This window comes from Protopterus annectens, chromosome 3.part1 (assembly GCF_019279795.1).
Source record: "Protopterus annectens isolate FY-2018-M chromosome 3.part1, PAN1.0, whole genome shotgun sequence".
Taxonomy (NCBI): Eukaryota; Metazoa; Chordata; order Ceratodontiformes; family Protopteridae; genus Protopterus; species Protopterus annectens.
Window position 1 is genome coordinate 1,024,588,904 of NC_056732.1, and position 19,860 is coordinate 1,024,608,763.

General features: G+C 45.6%; 1 protein-coding gene across 1 annotated transcript in view; it reads left to right on the forward strand.

Annotated features, from left to right (window-relative positions):
* The window catches only part of FAM210A (family with sequence similarity 210 member A), a 391,413-nt gene extending 375,280 nt beyond the window's left edge, over positions 1-16,133 (forward strand). Inside the window, exon 6 of the mRNA XM_044067184.1 lies at positions 15,741-16,133. Within this exon, the coding sequence (XP_043923119.1) occupies positions 15,741-16,004 (264 nt within the window). The 3' untranslated portion in view covers positions 16,005-16,133. The remainder of the gene's footprint in view (positions 1-15,740) is intronic.
* The last annotated feature ends 3,727 nt before the right edge of the window (positions 16,134-19,860 follow it).

A 19,860-nucleotide genomic window follows, 5' to 3' on the forward strand; every position in this document is an offset into this window, starting at 1 on the left:
GGCAAGAAAAACTGAAGAAAATGGTGTTGGCTGCATCTTTTATACCCCGGCGCACTGACGTCAGGGAAGAGGCGACAGCAACCGACGCCGGACCTAGACTTTGGAATTCTGGCCGACTGCCGGTAGCCTGCCAGCAGGATAACCCAAGAGTAATGACTGCAACAGTGAATACACGTGAACATCTACATTTATGGTAGGTACACAACTGTACTTTCTACCTTTATCTGGCTTGCAAGCTTTCAGGTATTTTATCTAGTATGAGAGTTTTCAAAGTGTTTTGGTTATTTTCCCGTTTCTGTATTACACCAGTTACTTCTATGACTGATTCTTTGACCTGTGCAGTCCTGTAGTCTTGTTAAGGTGCTATACTGGTGTGATTGTGTGCATATGGCTTGTTATGTTCCCATTTTATGGAGTCTGTTGCCGTTTCCCCCTTCTCTTTCTTTTTCTGGCTTCGGTGTTGGCAGTAGTTGCATATTAATGTGTCCTTTCATTGCATCCATTTCTGCTATTTCAACATGGCAAATCAGTGCCTAAGGGCATTAGGCCTCATTCCACCAGAGCAGCAGCCACTTCAGCAGCCTTCCTCAGAGTACCAACCAACCAAAGAAAAATCTTAGAGTCTGCAACTTGGAGTTCAGTGCACACTTTTACAAAGCACTACCACTTGCATGTCTACTCTAAGTTCAGAGCAGGCTTCACCACTGCAGTTCTGCAGGGCCTCATAGCCTCTCCTAATCCTATTGAGCACAGCCACCCATCCTCAGCTTTGGGATTCTACCCAAGAGTAATGACTGCAACAGTGAAACACGATGAACATAGTACAGTTGTGTACCTACCATAAATGTAGATGTTCGAGTGTATTCACTGTTGCAGTCCAGGTTACCCACCCACCCATCCCCTTCTCTTTGCTGGGACTTATCTGCACTTCTTTATCCTATACAACCTTTTTGGTGTATTTGCTTGTAGATGAAGGAAATGTTATTTTTATGCTTGCATTTCTTATTGGTATATTTTTCAGCCTACCTATTTGGGGCACCTGACATCTGGGGCAAGAAAAACTGAAGAAAATGGTGTTGGCTGCATCTTTTATACCCGCACTGGCGTCAGGGAAGAGGCGACATGACGCCCGGACCTAGACTTTGGAATTCTGGCCGACTGCCGGTAGCCTGCCAGCAGGATAACCCAAGAGTAATGACTGCAACAGTGAATACACGTGAACATCTACATTTATGGTAGGTACACAACTGTACTTTCTACCTTTATCTGGCTTGCAGGCTTTTAGGTATTTTATCTAGTATGAGAGTTTTCAAAGTGTTTTGGTTATTTTCCCGTTTCTGTATTACACCAGTTACTTCTATGACTGATTCTTTGACCTGTGCAGTCCTGTAGTCTTGTTAAGGTGCTATACTGGTGTGATTGTGTGCATATGGCTTGTTATGTTCCCATTTTATGGAGTCTGTTGCCGTTTCCCCCTTCTCTTTCTTTTTCTGGCTTCGGTGTTGGCAGTAGTTGCATATTAATGTGTCCTTTGGCGAGTACAAAGCCAGTCTGTGTTTTCTGTTAACATGTTACCAAGAATAGCTCAGTTTATTTCTTAGCTTTATTATAAGGCATATTTCCCTTTCTGGGAATGTGGTGTATATGTGGCTATGAGTTCCTGGGAGCAGGGCAGGGGGCTGCTTAATGTTTTCCAAGTGAATGCAGCTTGTTTTCAGTCTTCCCTACTCAACAGCCAGGTTTTGTCTTCAGTATCAGATGAGATCATATTTTGGTCTTCTGTTTGACTTTTTCCGAGAGTTTGAGATGATGTAGAACAGCCTTTTTTTCCATTATCTTGGTTTGGCAAAAATCCAGATGTTGGTGTTTTGATTGTATTTATGGTTAATCACCCGAGGTTACAGAAACGTCCCTGTCCTTGTTCCATGTTAAACAGAAGTGGATACTTCAGACCCTCTCACCATCCCAGTTCTAACTTCATTGTCAGTCATGGTCTTGGCTCTCTTTGGGTTGACTTAGTCTGTGTTAATTTCTCCTTTTCCTGCTACGGACAGAGATCCGGGTTCAGTTGCAGGACCATAGTGGTACCGTCCTTTTCTTTAAGGTCTTCTGAGTCAAACCTTAGTAGGCTTCAACCTTTCTCTTGGATCATATGCCTCTTTGGTATGAGCTTTGTGCATAGACTCGGCTTGGCATCAAGAATTCTTTTTGTTTCACTGCCCAGCTAAGTTACCAGAGTCCTTTTGGTGGCATCCTCATCGTTTTTTTTTTTTTTCAGTTCTCTGTGCTTCAGAGTTGAGAAGACTGAGGAAGGCTAAAAAACTGAACACAAGTAGTCTTATACCTATCAAAGGCGAAGAAAGTCTTCCTCTGGTGCCTTGCTGGAGACCAGAACCCTAATTCCATATGACTGTCAGACCGTTAAATAACTTGACCATGATGTTATGTGATCCTATCTCGCCTACATTCTGACTGATGGGTTCGGAGCCGATCCTCGGCTCCGACTCGGCACACTTATGCCAAAGAACGAAGTCTCTTATTGGCTGAGCTTACTATATCCCAGGATGCACCACTACCAGTCACCCAGATCTCGTTTGCCGCTAACAAGCAAAGACGTGGTCTCGAGCTGGCTGAGCTAAGTAGTGATGTCCTTCATGGATGCATCTGCAGTCATAACAAATGGGTTGTCCTGTCGTCAGGCAGCCCTTCGGTCGGCCGGATTCCAAAGTCTGGGTCCGGCTTCGGCTGATGTCGCACTTCACCCGACGTCATCTCTGCTGGTCTTAGGGTATAAAGGCATCAGCCGACGCCATTTTCCTCAGTCTTTCTTGCCGTGGCGCCGAAGCAGAAGCTGTTCGCAAGTGCCGGTCGGTCAGATCCAGAGATTACTACATCGAATACTACCGAAGACTTCTAAAAGCTAAGTACCCGTTGGGACTCTTTCTTGCCTCAGCCGATGTCAGAAAAAGTCAATAACTGTTTAACTTGTGGGAAACAAATACCTCATAAAGATTTCCACTCTTATTGTCTGCCTTGCTTAGGCCCAGACCACGACGTAGCAGCCTGTTCGGCCTGCGCTTCCTTCAACCGACGAACGCTAAGGCGTCGGTCGGAGTTTGCTGAACAGTTTTTCGGCTCAGACTTTGCTTACATTATGCCGTCGGATCCTCCGACTACCCAAATTGTTAAAAAACGCAAGGAAAAAGACCGACACTCGCGGTCCGCGGTTTCGGCCGAAACCACGGTTAAGCAAGCCGCAAGTGTCTCGGTTTCGGCCGAAACCGAGAAATCTGGTCAATCTTCAGCCGAACCCATGGCTACTACTGAGGCTCCTGCTACCTTACCTGAATCGGCCTCAGAAATTTTGCCTACAATTGTGGTTTCTAGTGAGTTATCAGACACCATCCCTTTGGATGTTTCTACCCCAGCACGTGGTGCTGCTAGACCCCCTGCAGCCATGTCTATCAAGGCCTTTGCCAGGGCTAAAGCAGCCAAATCTGCTAAGTCAGTGCCTGTCAAACCTCCCTCACACAGGCCCACCTCTAGTTCACAAATGCTTACTCTGGCAGAAGATTTAATATCCTTAATTAGGGGATCCCAATCTCACCCAGACAGGGCCTCTCAGCCCCCAGAAAAGAGACCTAGGACAGAGGCCCCGAGCCAGTGTCCTCTGATGATTCTGCGGATGACTCCGACATTACAGAACAGCCAGAGGATCCTTTTCTACTTATGAAGACTCGATGCTGAAGAATCCATTCCAGCTGCCTCTCCACCAGAGGAATTTTCCTTTGGGGAAACCTTACATGCCATGAGAGAACAATTTCAATGGCAGGGACAAGATTTCTCAGATTCAAGAAAAGGCTTAGGACTTTTCTGCATTTACCACAACATAGGCCCTTAGCTATACCTCCTGTTTTGCCTGTTGTGGATGATGCATTTAATGATGTCTGCACTGCTCCTGATTCTTTACCTCCAGCCCCTGCCAAACCTGATAGATTTTACAGGGTTCCAGACATTCATCACCACCTATACAAGGCCCCACTGGCAGACCCCGAAACTATTTCCCAGGGGCCTAAGGCAGTAGCCTCGACCACAGCAAAAACCCTATTCCTTCAGAAAGGGAATCCAGGTCCTTGGACAGATGGGGAAAAAGTTTACACCTCTGCTACCCTCTCAGCTAGAGCTTTAAACTGTCAGTTTCACATGATCCAATACCAAGAGTTTATGCTTGATCAGTTAACTAAAAAAGTATCCTCTGATGAATCTATAGATAAGAAATATGTATTAGAAATGGTGAATAACATACAGCAGGTTAGTAACCATTCCTTAAAATGTGGCTATGATGCACTGGAGGCTTCATTTAGATCAGCCATGACTGGCACAGTGATAAGAAGACATGCATGGTTGAAAGAGCAGGTCTTACCGGATCATGTTAAAGCTAAGCTATTAGATGCTCCTATGGATAAGGCCAGTTTATTTGGTACACCTGCCCAGCAGATAATGAAGAAAATGCAAAATCTGTACAAACAGTTAAAGATTTCTTACAGGTTCAGCCCCCAAGGTTTAGCAGGAACTGGCCTGCCAAAAATTGGTCCTTTCCTGACTCCACAAGATCACAAAGGGGCAGGAATAGACGCTCCAGAGGCAGAAATCAATCCAGAGGAGGTGCCTACAGAGGACGACAGTGGCAAGGTAATAACAGAGGCACAGACACAACCACTACCACTGCAACAGGACAATCACAGTGACTTGGCCCTAACTCCGCCTACCAGGGAGCAAATTGCAGCACCATTAGGCGGAAAATTAGCCTTATTTTCGAAAAATTGGCACTATATCACAAAAGACAAGTGGATTTTGCAAACCATAGACCAAGGCTACCGGTTCCACTTCCACACCTTACCAGTAAAAAGAGGAATGCCAAACCTGCCTCCAAATCAAAAAATAGAAGCTCTACAGCAGATAACGGAATTAACAAAGATGAGAGCTGTGGAAAGAGTACCAATAACAGAACAGGGCAAAGGATTCTATTCCAGACTCTTCCTAGTACCAAGAAAAGAAAAAAGTTGGAGACCTATTCTCGACCTGTCCATCTTAAACACATATATCATTGTCCCAAAATTCAAAATGCTGACCCTACAGCAACTTCTTCCCATGCTGGGCAAGGAGTGTTGGCTGGTAACTCTAGATCTCAAGGAGGCATACCTGCACGTCCCCATTAAGCCAAAATTGCAGAAGATACCTCAGATTTCTTGCAGGATCAGAGCATTATCAATTCTCAGCATTGCCCTTTGGCTTATCTACTGCTCAGAGTATTCACAAAATGCCTGGCATCAGTAATCGCTCACTGCAGACTACAGGGAATCCAAATTTATCCATACCTGGACGACTGCCTGCTACAAGCGGACAACAAAAGCAAGCTGACAACAGATTTACAAAGGGTCATTTACTTGCTACAAGCCCTGGGATACACAGTCAATTTACAAAAGTCAAGGCTGATACCATCCCAAACAAGAACATTCTTGGGCTGAATTGGACACAGTAAAACAAATGGCATTCCTAACTGCAGAAAAACAAAAATAACTCCCTCTTTACTTCTTGGCATTAACAAAACAGAACAAACTAACAGCAAGAAAAGTTCTGCAGGCCTTGGGCTTCATGGCATCATGCATAATCTTGGTCCCACATGCCAGACTGCATATGAGAAAACTACAGTGGTACCTAAAGAATTTATGGTCTCAGCACAGGCACAGCCTAGAAGCAGAAATACCACTAATCCCATGCCTAAAACAGGAGTTCCTATGGTGGGCTCAAACATGCCAGTCAAACCCAGGCCTGCCCTTCCACAACTTTCGAACAAGCCAAACCATCACAACAGATGCCTCAGACCTAGGATGGGGGGCACACATGCTGGACAAATGTGTGCAAGGATTGTGGACTCAGGAACAGCTGCACCTGCACATAAACCAAAAAGAAATGCTGGCAGTAAAACTGGCAATCCAAAAATTCAGACCATTCCTCAAAGAAGGCCATTTGATGATAAGGACAGACAACACCACAGTCATGTGGTACATCAACAAACAGGGAGGCACTCATTCATACCCCCTATGCAGAATGACTTTGGACCTTTGGAATCTGGCACTCAGCTACAACATCCAGTTACAGGCAATATTTGTACCGGGAAAAGAGAACACCCTAGCAGACATGTTAAGCAGAACCACCTCGGATGCTCACGAATGGATGCTACACCCGACATCTTCAAGACCATCACAAAGAAATGGGAATGCCACAAATAGATCTATTCGCTTCCCCTCTCAATCACCAGCTCAAAAAATTCTGCACAAGGACATACCACCCACTTGCATGGAAGGTGGATTCCCTCTCCTTCAGCTGGAAAGGTCTGACAGCATATGCATTTCCACCTCTTCCCTTGATACACAAGGTACTACTGAAAATCAAAGAGGAACGTCCAAGGATAATCCTGATAGCTCGAACTGGCCAAGACAACACTGGTACCCATTGCTGAGGAGCATGTCTCAGGAGAAAATGTGGTCAATACCCCTGATGCCTTTGATGTTAACTCAGAACAACTACAGCATCATGCATCCAAACCTAAAAACTTTGCAACTGACTGCCTGGAACATCACATAGCAGCAACTAATCCAGATCTTTCCCAAAGGGTTAAAGACATTATCCTTGAAGCCCGCAGACCTTCAACAAGAAGGAACTATGCAGGAAAATGGAAAAGGTTTGTCATTTGGAGTGCTGAAAGAGGAAAAGATGTGTCGAATATAGACATTGCTAACATTCTGGAGTATTTGGCAGAGCTTCTACATCCATCAAGATACATGCATCAGCTATTTCAGCAGAATACAGCTTTGATCCACCAGTCTTTTCACATCCTCTACTCAGGCAGTTCCTCAGAGGGATCAAGAATGTAAAACCTCCTAGGAAACCACCATTACCAGCATGGGACTTGAACTTTGTGCTAGAAAAGTTGACACTCCCTCCGTTTGAACCAGCAGCAACAGCAGATCTACAGCACCTGTCATGGAAAACTGCTTTCCTACTGGCAATTACCTCAGCAAGGAGGGTTTCTGAACTACAGGCCTTAATGGCAGTACAACCCTTCCTAATCTTCCATCAAGATAGGGTGTCCATGAGAACTAATCCTACATTTATGCCTAAGGTGGTATCCAGAGTGTCTTTAAACCAGGCAATCCACCTACCGACCTTCTTCCCAATCCACAAAACAGAGGGAAAGAATGCTGCATACCTTGGATGTACATAGACAGCTACGCTACTACCTGGACAGAACCAAAAGTAACAGAAAAACTGACCAGCTTTTGTAGCCTATGCAACAGGAAGAGAAGGAAAAGCAATTTCCAAACAGACAATCTCCAAATGGATTGGAAATTGCATAAGATTCTGTTACTCCTACCATGGAAAACCAATTCCACAGAACATAAGGCCTCATTCTACAAGGGCTACAGCCACTACCACAGCTTTCTTACGAGGAGTGGCAACCAAGGACATTATTGAGGCGGCTACTTGGACCTCCGTGCATACATTTGCCAAGCATTATAATTTACCTCTGTATTCTAGATCCCGAGCAGGGTTTGCCACTGCTGTACTGCAAGGGATCCTAACCACACCATAATTTTTTCTTCCTCCTCCTCTAGTTGGCTATGGTATTCTACCCATTTGTTATAACTGCAGATGCATCCATGAAGGACATAGTACAGTTTTGTACCTACCATAAATGTAGATGTCTGAACTGGATAGCATCTGCAGTCAGGATTACCTCCCTCCTTCCCTCTGTGGTACTCCTAGGGTATTTACCCTCCAAATAGCTAGCTGGGGAGTCTTACGGTGTATTTGTTTGTATATATGTACATACATGCTTATTTTTTGTGTTTGCATTCTATCTTTTTGGAAACATTGGCATTTATCCAAAACTTAGCCTTCCAAGAGGGCAACTGGCATCTGGGGCAAGAAACACTGAGGAAAATGGCGTCGGCTGTTGCCTTTATTCCGAAGACCAGCAGAGATGACGTCGGGTGAAGTGCGACATCAGCCGAAGCCGGACCCAGACTTTGGAATCCGGCCGACCGAAGGGCTGCCTGACGACAGGACAACCCATTTGTTATGACTGCAGATGCTATCCAGTTCGGACATCTACATTTATGGTAGGTGCAAAACTGTACTTTTTCTTCACTTACTTTCCTGTCAGGAATTTCCTAAATTTTCAACAAAAAGCTGTTTTAACAGCTATCTCGTGTTTTTTGTGTATGAGTGAATATTTTTGTTAAATTTTTGTGTAGTGATTGCGTTTTTCTGACTAGAGGTCCCCTTTGAGTTTAAGGGCCTTCCCCTGTCAGTCCGTTGTTGTTCAAGTCCCGTTTTATTTAGGGACTCTTGGATCCCTTTAGTTATTTTTGTCTGTTTGTGACAGCCTTTGTTTAAAAGAATTTTTTCTGTGATATTTAGTGTGTTTGGTTTTTTGCTAGTTCACTAAATTGGTTGCCATAATGTCACAGGCTCCTAGGCCTTCAGGTTTTAAGAAGTGCACTAAGTGCAGTTTCAAAATGTCAATAACAGATGACCATTCTCTCTGTGTGTACTGTTTGGGCACCAAACATTTGCAGGAGTCCTGTAGCGTGTGCCCTGCTTTCCTCGAGGGTCCTCCAAGAGAGGAAAAATAAACTTATTTTAAAAGGCCTTATTAAACCCTCATTTGAAGAGGCTTTAGCTTCCTCTCCTTCTCCTGCAATGAAGAAAAGCGGCTCCGACCAGCCCGTCGAACCGACCGCCAAAAGACATAGGCAGGCTTCTCCTCGGCTCCACGGACTTTGGAGCCGATGGAGGAACAGTCTGCGTCGAAGCCTGCAGCCTCGACTCCTCTGGGTTCGGAGCCGACGGCTGGGGCCTCGAGAGGGTCATCTTCATCAGCTCCACTGATCTTGGAGCCGATGAAGGTTGTCCGCTCAGACACTTCCTCCTCGGCGCCGATGCCCTCTTCGGCACCGATGGAAATTGGTTTGGACACTCCTTCGGCGCCGATAATTATCGAGTCGATTCGGAGCTGGTCCCCTAGTCCCTTGGAGCCATTGGAGAGGCCTACTCTGACCCGTTCCATCTCTTCCAGGTCATCAAGGATGTCAGATTCAGACATAGACAGGGTACTCCAAAGACTTTTCCAGTCCCCAGTCTTTCAGAAATTTGTTTCGGCTCTGACCCAATTGGCTTCGGAGCCGATAGCCCATTCCATTGCCATTCCTCCTCCGACCGCCCGGCTCCGCCGGAGCAGGTGCTGATGGAGCCAGTGGAGATCCTAGGGTCGGCTCCGACCTTACTCCAACCCGGCCTTCAGGTCCGAGTTTAGCACACGGACTTCTTCGGCCGGGCCCGGGTGACGTTCGGGACCAATGCAGTCGGTTCCAAGCCTCCTCTCGGTGCTTGCCGCTGGACTTCGTCTGCTATCATGGCTCGAGACTGGACCCTCCCAGGATTCTGGGGTCCGGCCTTCAGAGCTATGAGGAGTGCCTTGGCCAAATCTTCTTTGGCCATCTCTATGGCTTTACCGGCACCTTCCTGGGCATGGAGACTGGGTCTTTGGCAGTTCCCTGTCTCTAGACAGCGGAGCCCGGGGCCTGAGGTTACCCCACTGGGGTTCCCCTCCTGAGGGTCTTCGGAGTTGTCTTGGAGGAGCCCCAAGGAAGAGATCGTGCAAGAGGAAGCACGTGGACTCCCCGAGTCTCTTACATCGGACACTGATCTTGATGATGCGGAGGGGTCCCCAAAGTCATCCTCGGATGATGTCTCATTTGCAGACATTCTAGAGATCCTCAAGCGAGGCGGCTGGAATTCCAAACCTCGGTCCGCTGATGAGTCGGTGTTCCTCAAGGCCTTGGGCTCAGCCCTCCGCCTCCTGGGTGTCTCCGCCTTGACGAGCTCCTAGATTTGGTTTGTCGGAGGGCGTGGGAACATCCAGATACTGTGGAACCAGTGCCTTCTCGCCCTAACAAATTTTTGTCTGCCCCATCCGAGAAGGAGATCTTAAAAGGCGTGGCTGTAGATGCCATCGTGGTGGCATCTGCTACCCAAGCGGACGTGGCAGAGGCTCCAACGTCCGTCCACCCTCCTAATAAAGAGTCTAGGAGCATGGACCGATGGGAAGCGCACCCTGACTTCAGCGGCCTTTACTCTGAGGTCCCTGAATTATTTGGCACATTTCACCAGACTACAGAGGGATCTGGTCAAGGAGCTCTCAGACTCCCTCTCAGGTCACCTACCTGAGCACGTAGCCCAGTCGGTTGGCTCTCAGTTGGCTACTACCTCGATTTCTAACTCGCCCATGAGGCTCATTTCATATCTTGCGGCCGGCAGAGCGGCAGGCACAGGCGTGGCTCTCAAGACAAGCCTGGCTCCTTGTGTCATTCAGCGGAGGCCTTCAAGTCTTCCTTTCCTGACCCTCCGTTTGATCGCTCCTGTTTGTTTGGACCCAAGGTAAAAGACACTCTTACGCTGTGAGCAGGAGGGAAAGACTTTATCTGCCGTAGGAGCACGATTTTCCACTCCCTTTTGGCCTTATCCCAAGGCCAAAAGAGGAGGGAAGATGTGGTTCCACAAATCACAGAAATTCTTTCCTCAACAGCAGGAAGATTCCCTTCCAGAGGCAGAGGACGGGAAATTTTTCTGGGAGACGCCGTCCCAGAGGCGGCAGAGGCCCCGCAACACTGGAGACCGAGTCCTTTCGTGGCTCTTCAGCCTCCCACACTCCATGAGGGATTGCCCGGCTGTGCTGCTCGGAGCCAGTCGGGTGCCGTTGCCAAGCACCTAAAAGCCTGGGAGTCTATTACTCAGGACAGATGGGTGCTTCGGATTATTGCCGGAGGTTACACCATTCCCTTCACACACCCACCCCCACCGTCCTCAAACATCCCCGACCCACCACTCAGTCAATGGTAAATTGCAGCCAGAAGCTTCAAAGCTGCTAGAAAAAGGAGTCATCCAACCGGTCCCCACAGACCAGATCGGATCTGGAAATTACTCAAGGTTCTTTTTAATGCCAAAAAAGACAGGGGACCTGAGACCCATTTTGGATCTCAGCAAACTAAACCAGTCCGTCATGAAGTCCAAATTCCGAATGGTCACTTTACAATCCATTCTCCCATTGTTGGAGAAAGATGTTTGGATGTGCTCCATAGATCTCAAGGACGCCTATTATCACATACCGATACATCAGGCGTCCAGGAGGTATCTGCGCTTCAGCCTGGGAGACAGTCATTTCCAATTTTGTGCACTGCCCTTTGGTCTCACCACAGCCCCCAGGGTGTTCACCAAGTGTTTGGCAGTAATGACTGCTCACCTGAGGAGTCTCGGATTCCAAGTGTTTCCCTATCTGGACGACTGGCTCCTGACTGCCACCACCAGGCATCTACTACTAGAGAACCTACAAGCCACCATCTCCTGGGTGCTTCCTGGGAATTACATTCAACTGGTCAAAGTCTGTCTTGCTGCCTTCTCAGCATAAGATTCATAGGAGCAGAGATAGACTCAAAATTAATGCGGATCTTCCTTCCTACCGAAAGGATACAAACATTACAAGATCAAGTCCGAACCCTGCTTCTAAAATCCAAAGCCCCAGCCAGGATGGTCCTGCAACTTTTAGGTTCAATGTCTGCCACGGTTCTCCTAGTTCCTCTGGCAAGGTTGCACATGAGGATTCTCCAGTGGCTATTATCGACACAATGGTCTTTTCAAGATCTCCCCCTCAATCATCACATACTGATTACAGAAACGTGCAAACGGGACCTCCGCTGGTGGCTTCTGCCATCCAATCTGAATCAGGGAAGACCCTTTGTTATACCCCCTCCGGTGGCCACCTTGACTACGGATGCCTCCCAGACGGGTGGGGGGCATTGTCTGGGCAGGTCAGTTCAGGGTTCTTGGCTTCCAAACAAACATTTCTCCATATCAATGTGTTGGAAATGAGGGCTGTACTTCTGTCCTTACAAGCCCTCCACAAGTTTCTCCCTCAAGGCATTATCGCCATCCACACAGACAACATGTCGGTGGTCTGGTATCTAAACAAACAAGGAGGGACCAGATCTTACCCCTTTGCAGAGAGGCCATGAGGGTGTGGGAATGGGCAGTGGCTACCAAGCTTCCTGGTAGCGACCCACATTCCAGGCAAATCCAATGTATTGGCAGACAGACTGAGCAGGACTATTCTCTCTCCTCACGAGTGGTCTCTGAGCAAACAGTAGCAGCTCAGATTTTCAAAGATGGGGATTCCGTGCTGCGACCTGTTTGCAACACCACGAAACACGAAGTGCAAAGGTTCTTTTCCTTGACCCCGGCCAAGGGGAGACAGCTACGGATGCTCTAGTCCAACCTTGGCCAACAGGACTGCTTTATGCTTTCCCTCCAATTCCACTCCTCCCCAAAGTCATCCAGAAAGCTTCTCAATTGGGGTCCACAATGATTCTAATTGCTCCGTACTGGCCTCGTCAGGTATGGTTCCCCTACCTACAGAAATATACCCTGGACAGTCCTTGGTTCTTGGATCTAATTCCGGACCTTCTGGTTCATCAGTCGGGACAACAGCACCAGTCCCTTCACACTTTGAAATTAACAGCTTGGCTCCTCCACTTCCGACTATAGTCAGAAATCACACCTTGGACCCGGAAGTTATTCACATTTCATCTTCAGCCCACAAACCCACCACTAAGAAATTGTATCACAGTAAGTGGAAGAGGTTGGCAATCTGGGCTCACCCCAGAGGCTAACACCCTATTACTGCCCGATACCAGAGGTCTTGAAATTTTAACATCCTTGTTTAATCAAGGATCTTCAGTCTCTACTATTAAAGTCCAACTAGCAGCTATCTCCAAATTTCACGATTCCATAGACCCACCGTTGATGAGCAGCAGATTATGTAAAACTTTCATGAAAGGTGCTGTGCTTTTAAGACCCCCAGTTTTCATCCTGCGCCTCCGTGGGATCTTGATTTGGTACTTCGTGCCTTAACATCTTCCCCTTTGAACCGGCTGCTACATGTGAGTTGAAATATCTGTCTTGGAAAACTGCCTTCTTAATTGCAATTACCTCTGCAAGAAGAGTTTCAGAACTTCAAGCCCTATCTATCAAACCACCGTACTTGATTTTTCACAAGGATAGAGTATCACTTAGACCTAATCCATCTTTTGTCCCAAAAGTTTGCTCTAATCTCTGTCTCCAACAATCTTTAGAGCTACCAGTTTTCTTTCCAAAATTTTCAAACAAAGCGGAATACACCTTCCATACATTGGATGTTCACAGGCAATTGCGCTTCTATCTAGATAGGACTCAACAAATTAAGAAAACAGATCAATTGTTTGTGTCCTTTTCAGATAATAAACTGGGTAAAACCATCACTAAAGCTACTATTGCCAAATGGATCAGAGATTGCATAACTCAAGCTTATTCCTCTTCAAATAAACAACTTACAACATCTGTCAAAGCTCACTCTACTAGAGCTATGGCTACCTCTATTGCATTCCATTCCAGGCTCGCTATTTCTGAGATTTGTGCTGCGGCTACTTGGTCCAACCCGCACACTTTCATTTCCCACTATAAATTGGATGTGGCATCTAAAGGGCGAGCATCATTTGGTTCCACGGTACTCAGGAGTGTTTTCCAGTGAGCCACCCAGGATTTAGGTGCTAGGGACGCTGTCCCATCAGTCAGAATGTAGGCGAGATAGGATCACATAACATCTTTTAGTTATGTACTCACCATAACTTCAGATGTTTGGGATCCATCTCGCCTACATTCCTAATACCCTCCCTCCTTCCCCCTGCCTTGGAGATCAGAAGAGATTGAACGGTTTGAGTTCTACTGTTTTTTTATCTTGTATCATCTGTCAATGTTATATAAGCAGTGCATGCGTGTGTGCATGTATGTGGACAAACTAGATCTGGGGGACTGGTAGTGGTGCATCCTGGGATATAGTAAGCTCAGCCAATAAGAGACTTCGTTCTTTGGCATAAGCGTGCCGAGTCAGAGCCGAGGATCGGCTCCGAACCCATCAGTCAGAATGTAGGCGAGATGGATCCCAAACATCTGAAGTTATGGTGAGTACATAACTAAAAGTTATGTGTTGGTTCCTAAACAGGACACTTTACAGGAGACCGCACATTACTACACTGTGTGACCTAAATTATGTACTGGGGAACTCACCCTTGACCTTTTGAACTAGCTGCTTTCGCTTCCCTTAAGTATCTTTTCTGGAAGATGCTATTTTTGTCATTGCTATTTCTGCATAAGCCTTAACGTGCAAAAAAAACTCTCTTGATTTTTTCACAAACATAGGATCACTTCACACACTTGCCCTTCCTTTTTATGCCTATGTGATGACAGACCTATCTTTGAATTAGGCTGTTCATCTCCCTGTCCTTGGAACAAACAGGCAAGAACCAGTCTGTGGATGGGTATAAATAACTAAATAACTAAGATTTTATTTGGACATAACTAAAGAAATCAGTAAGCCAGATTAATATCTTCACAAAAGGTAGTGAGAGGAAAACAGCCAATGGACAGACCTTAACAAAATGGTTTGATGACTATTGTTTCACTTTCTGTGTAAAATCTGTGCCAAACCATGTTAAGGCGCATTCCATGAGAGCCACAGCAGCTACTACAACATTCATTCTGTCAGGTTAGTATCTAGTCCATTTTGGAAGCAGCAGCTTGGTTTTCTGTCCAGTCCTCCAAACATTACAATTTAGGTTTCACATCCAGAGACAGAGTAGGCTTTTCCACAGCCATCCTCCATGCTCTGCTGCCCTAGTAGCCAGTCAGAGCTAGCCACTCTCCAGGCCTTATGCTATGTAAGGCTTCCCAGAAGTGATGACTGCAACAATTTAATATTACAAAGGAAGTAGTATATTTCTGTTAAGAACATACTATAGTTGCAGACGTTCAGGTGTATTCGCTGCTGCAGTCCTTGTTTCCTCCCCGCTTCACCTCTGCTTTCCTGCTTGGGTATCCTGCAGTTGGAAATGTTCACATTTTCACCATATCCCTTCCTCCACCCTCACAGTCTCTCTTCCACCAGGTACCAGCCTTCCTATAAGCAAACCTAGAGTCCAGAGAAAACAAATTGGTGCCCATGGGGTAGGTCATGGTTCCCTAAGGATGGTTTCTGTAGGTCATGTAGTGCTCCGGTGTATAGGGCAAGTTCCAGCCAGGACAGGAAAGGTCCAAAATGGTGCAGTTCGTTTTCCACCAATATTCTGATATCCGAGTCAGACAAAGCCTGTAGGGAGAAGGTAAAGCTTTGGTACTTGGTTAGGCCACTGGACTCCAGCCAATAGAAATTCCAGAAACACTGAGTACAACAATGAATGTACTCTAATATCTACAGTTATAGTAAGTTCCTAACACAACTGTACTTTCTGTATTTCATGTAAATTAGTAAGTCTTAATGTAGACATTTAAAAAAAACTACACATCTGGCACCTTGGCATCTAGAGCTCTCATTGAATAAGTTGTCTTTAATTTTTGGTATATAGCTGAGCCTACAACATTTGTCAGATATGGATGCTAATTAGCTATTGAAGCAGTATAGTGAGCTTTGAGGGGAAACAAAATTTGCATAATAAAAAGGTATTGAGAAGAACATTAGAAAGTAGCAACAGTATGTAAGACTGTCATAAAATTTGTATCTAATTTGTCTTCTGTTTGATTCTTTCAAGATTGCCACTCCAGCCAGATATGCAGTCACTCTAGGAGGGACATCTGTTACTGTCAAGTATCTCCGGAAGCAGGGGTACATGTCCACACCACCTCCAATGAAGGACTACTTGCAAGACAAAATGGAGGAAACCAAGGAACTGTTCACAGGAAAAATGGAAGAAACCAAAGGCATCATTAGTGAAAAAATGGAAGAAACAAAGGACAGAATATCAGAAAAACTTCAGGAAACCAAAGACCGTTTCCCTTTAGGGAAGAAGAAATGAGGTTTCTAATCTGTTGAATATAAAGATTACAACCCACAAGTGCATTGTGTAGGCTTATTTTGCAAATTGTTTACTAAATGAAATTACATACACACCTAGATTCATCCTATAAATGTTCAGAGTATAGTTGTTTATTGTCAGAATTTTTTATTTTTTTTGTCATTCTCTTGTGTGGCTTATTTCATTGTGTCATTTGAGAAATTCTATCCAGTCCTTAATGTTACATCTGACCCCTTTAGGGTGTTTGGTATGTGTTTATACCCAACTAGTATCTGCACTTAGCACTGAAGCTTGGGAAGGTTTTATTGGTGTTGAGCAGACTAAACTGGTGCTTCAGTCATAGTGGCTGAGGAAGATGAACCAGATCAAATGTATGGTTTGATTGGGTTGTGGCTTTCATGTTTGTATTGCTGGTTGTTGTGATTCAATGCATTTGTTTACAAACAAGAGGTAGAATTCTTTATAGTTGCTTTTGTGTTTCCTCTATAATGTACTTGGATGTTGTAGATCATGTTACCTCTCTTTATTTTTAGTTCTGGTCTTTAAAATGGATTTTGACGTTTGAATGTGGAAATCTTGTAGGCACAAATTACCTCCATAGTACCATCATTTTAAGTGTTTCTCCTGTTGAGGTGTTTGCCACTTCAAAGAAAACTGCAGCATCTGTGCTAACTTTGATATTAGGACTATTACTGATTAAAAATAACTCATTCTTAAAAGATATTTAGTCAGGATGACTAGAAACTATCCACTTTGTCTGGGCCCAAAGTGTCTAGAGCTAGGGATAAACCTAGTAAATGGTTTCTAGGGAGTCCCCGTTCCAAAAGTGCTTTGAAATGGAGATAAAGGAGTCTTTGTTTGAGGTGGGGATCTCCAAACTCACTGTTTAGTTTTCTTAAACTTCCTCCCACAGTGGGCAGATCAGAGTCCATTAGGAGGGACCCCCCCCCTCCAAGGAGTTCTTGTATTCCATTTTCTCATACAAGGCCCATCTTTGTGGATGTTGGTTATCTAAAGGCCATGCTGTGCCCCTGTCATTCGGGACTGGACAGGGATAGTGACCATCTCATCTTCTCTGCTGAACTTCTCATTAGACTTATTACCCAATTCTATGCAGACTTAAATGCTTTTTCCTCCCTTGTTAGCGCCATCAGCATTTTTGGAGTTCATGTAAATGTCCTTGGCATAGACACAGTGGGGCTGGGAATTTGGGTCAATAATATCAGTACTGGATACGGATGAGAATGTCAGTGCGGTTTGTTTTCATTACAGCTGTATGATTGCCTCTGTCATGTGCGATGATTCAGTGAAGATGTTTCTTGTTAAAGAATATCAGCATAGATGTTCATCGTGTTACACTGCTGCAGTTATCACACTTGGGTTATTGTGCCGTCAGGCGGTCCCGCAGTCGGCCCGAGTTCCAAAGTCTTGGTCCGGCGTCGGTTGCTGTCGCTTCTTCCCTGACATCAGTGTGCCAGGGGTATATAAGATGCAGCCAACGCCATTTTCTTCAGTCTTTCTTGCTGCACGGTGCTCGAAGCAGAAGTAGTTTGCAAGTGCCGGTCGGCCGACTCCTGAGATATTTGAAGTCGAATTTCTGATCCAAAGTCTTCAATAAAGCTAAGTACCCCGTTGGGGAAACTTTTTTCTTGCCTCAGACCGATGTCAGAAAAAGTTAATTGTATTTCTTGTGGGAAGCAAATACCTCAAAAGGACTTCCACTCTTACTGTATTCCATGCCTAGGCACTGATCACGACGTCACTAGTTGTCGGTTTTGTGCTAGATTTAACAAACGCACTATAAAAAGACGTTTTGATTTTGCTTTACACTACTTTGGGCGAAGGTTCAATTATACTATGCCGTCGGATCAGCCGACGACCTCAGTACTGAAAAAACGCAAAGACAAGGATAAAGATAGGTATTCGAGGTCCAAAACCGATGACGAAACCTCTTCTAGGCCAGTCGCCGGTTTTCAGTGAGACGCTTTCGCGGCCTCCGACACCTACTACCTCAGAGCCGCAGGCCGCTTCTGACTCCCATGTGGAGACACCTAGGCCTCTGGTAACTCAAGGTATTTGGCCTATGGAAACTAATCCCTCAGATGGGTCCGGAGCCACTGAGCAGGCATCGGCTTCTGAGTGTGTTTTCAGACCTTCACAGCTTACCATTAAAACAACAGCCAAGACAGAGGTACCATTAAAGACAAAGAAACAAGTACAGCATTATTCTGGACAGTCCTCCATGCCTAAGAAACAGATGCTTAAAATGGCCGAAGACCTCATTACTCTAATCGGGTTCCTATCCCCTTCCTGAGAAAAGGCCTAGGCAGGATACAGACTATGACTCCTCTGATCAGGTTTCCATTTCCTCTGATTCCTCTTCAGACCAGGGATACTCTCTACCCCCCTATGAGGACTCTGATGCTGAAGAATCTATCCCTTCAGCCTCTCCTCCTGAGGATTATTCTTTTGGGGAAACTTTACATACCGTGAGGGAGCATTTCCATTGAGAAAGTCAGGATTACTCCGAATCCAAGAAAAGGCTCAGGGATTTCTTCTTATTGCCTCAGCACAGGCCCCTGACTATTCCACCTGTGCTAGATATTGTGGATGATGTGTTCTCTGAATCCAGCCTATCTCCTGACTCTTTGCCCCCTGCTCCAGCCAAGCCAGAAAGGTATTAATAGAGTCCCTGACTCTCACATGTTTCTTTACAAAAACCCTTCTGCTGATCCAGTAACTATTTCCCATGGTCCAAAAGGGGTTAAGGCTTCCATTGCAAAAAATCCAGTACCCTCTGACAGAGATTCCAGAGCTTTGGATAGATGGGGGAAGAAAGTATACACGTCTGCAACTTTAGCAGTAAGAGCTTTAAATTGCCAGTTTCACATGCTTAAGTACCAACAATATTTAATGGCTCAGTTAAAACAGAAAATGCTTGCAAGCTCAGAAGCTCCTGATTGTAAAGAAATGCAGGATTTATTGCATGCAGTTGAACAGGTGGGAAAACATACTCTGCAATGTGGATTTGATTCTTTAGAGGCCTCTTGTAGAGCCGCAGGGCAGATTCATTTATTAGGGATCCTCCCAGACTCATCTCAGGCCTCTCAGCCCCAGAGAGACCTAGGGCAGAGCCCCCTGAAGCTGTGAGGCCTTGATCCTCTGATGATTCTGCTGACATATCAATAGACATAACAGACCGCCAGCTACCAATTTCTCCAATTTTGAAGAGAGAGATGTCCATTCCAGCTGCCTCCCTGCCTCCTTCCTTTCCGAATTTTCCTTGGGAAACTCACAGCGAGAGCAGTTCCAGCAGCAGCAGCAGCAGGACTTTCTGTGGAGAAAGTGAAAAGACACCTTCCCACCTTCCACCCTCCACATTACACTCCTTAGCTCCTGTCTCTGCTGTTCCTGTAGTGGATGATGCCTCTGCTCCTGCTCCAGATTCTTTACCTCCAGCCCCTGCAAACCAGACAGATTTTTACAGTACCAGACACTCATCACCACCTTTACAAGGCCCCACTTGCAGACCCCGAAACTATATCCCAGGGTCCCAAGTAGCGACCATAGGTCTTTAGACAGATGTTAGGTACCCAGCTTACACTTTCAGCTAGTCAGTTTAGAGCTTTAAACTGTCAGTTTCATACAACATAATCAGTTAGTTTATGCTGATCAAAAAAACAAAATCTTATGAATCAGTATGTATTAAAGAAATAAGTAATAGAAAGAGTAAATAACATACAACAGGTAAGTAACCTAAGTCTTAAATGTGGCTATGATGCACTGGAGGCCATTAGATCAGCCATGACTGGTACAGTGATAAGAAGGCATGCATGCATAAATGCTTTCAACTTTT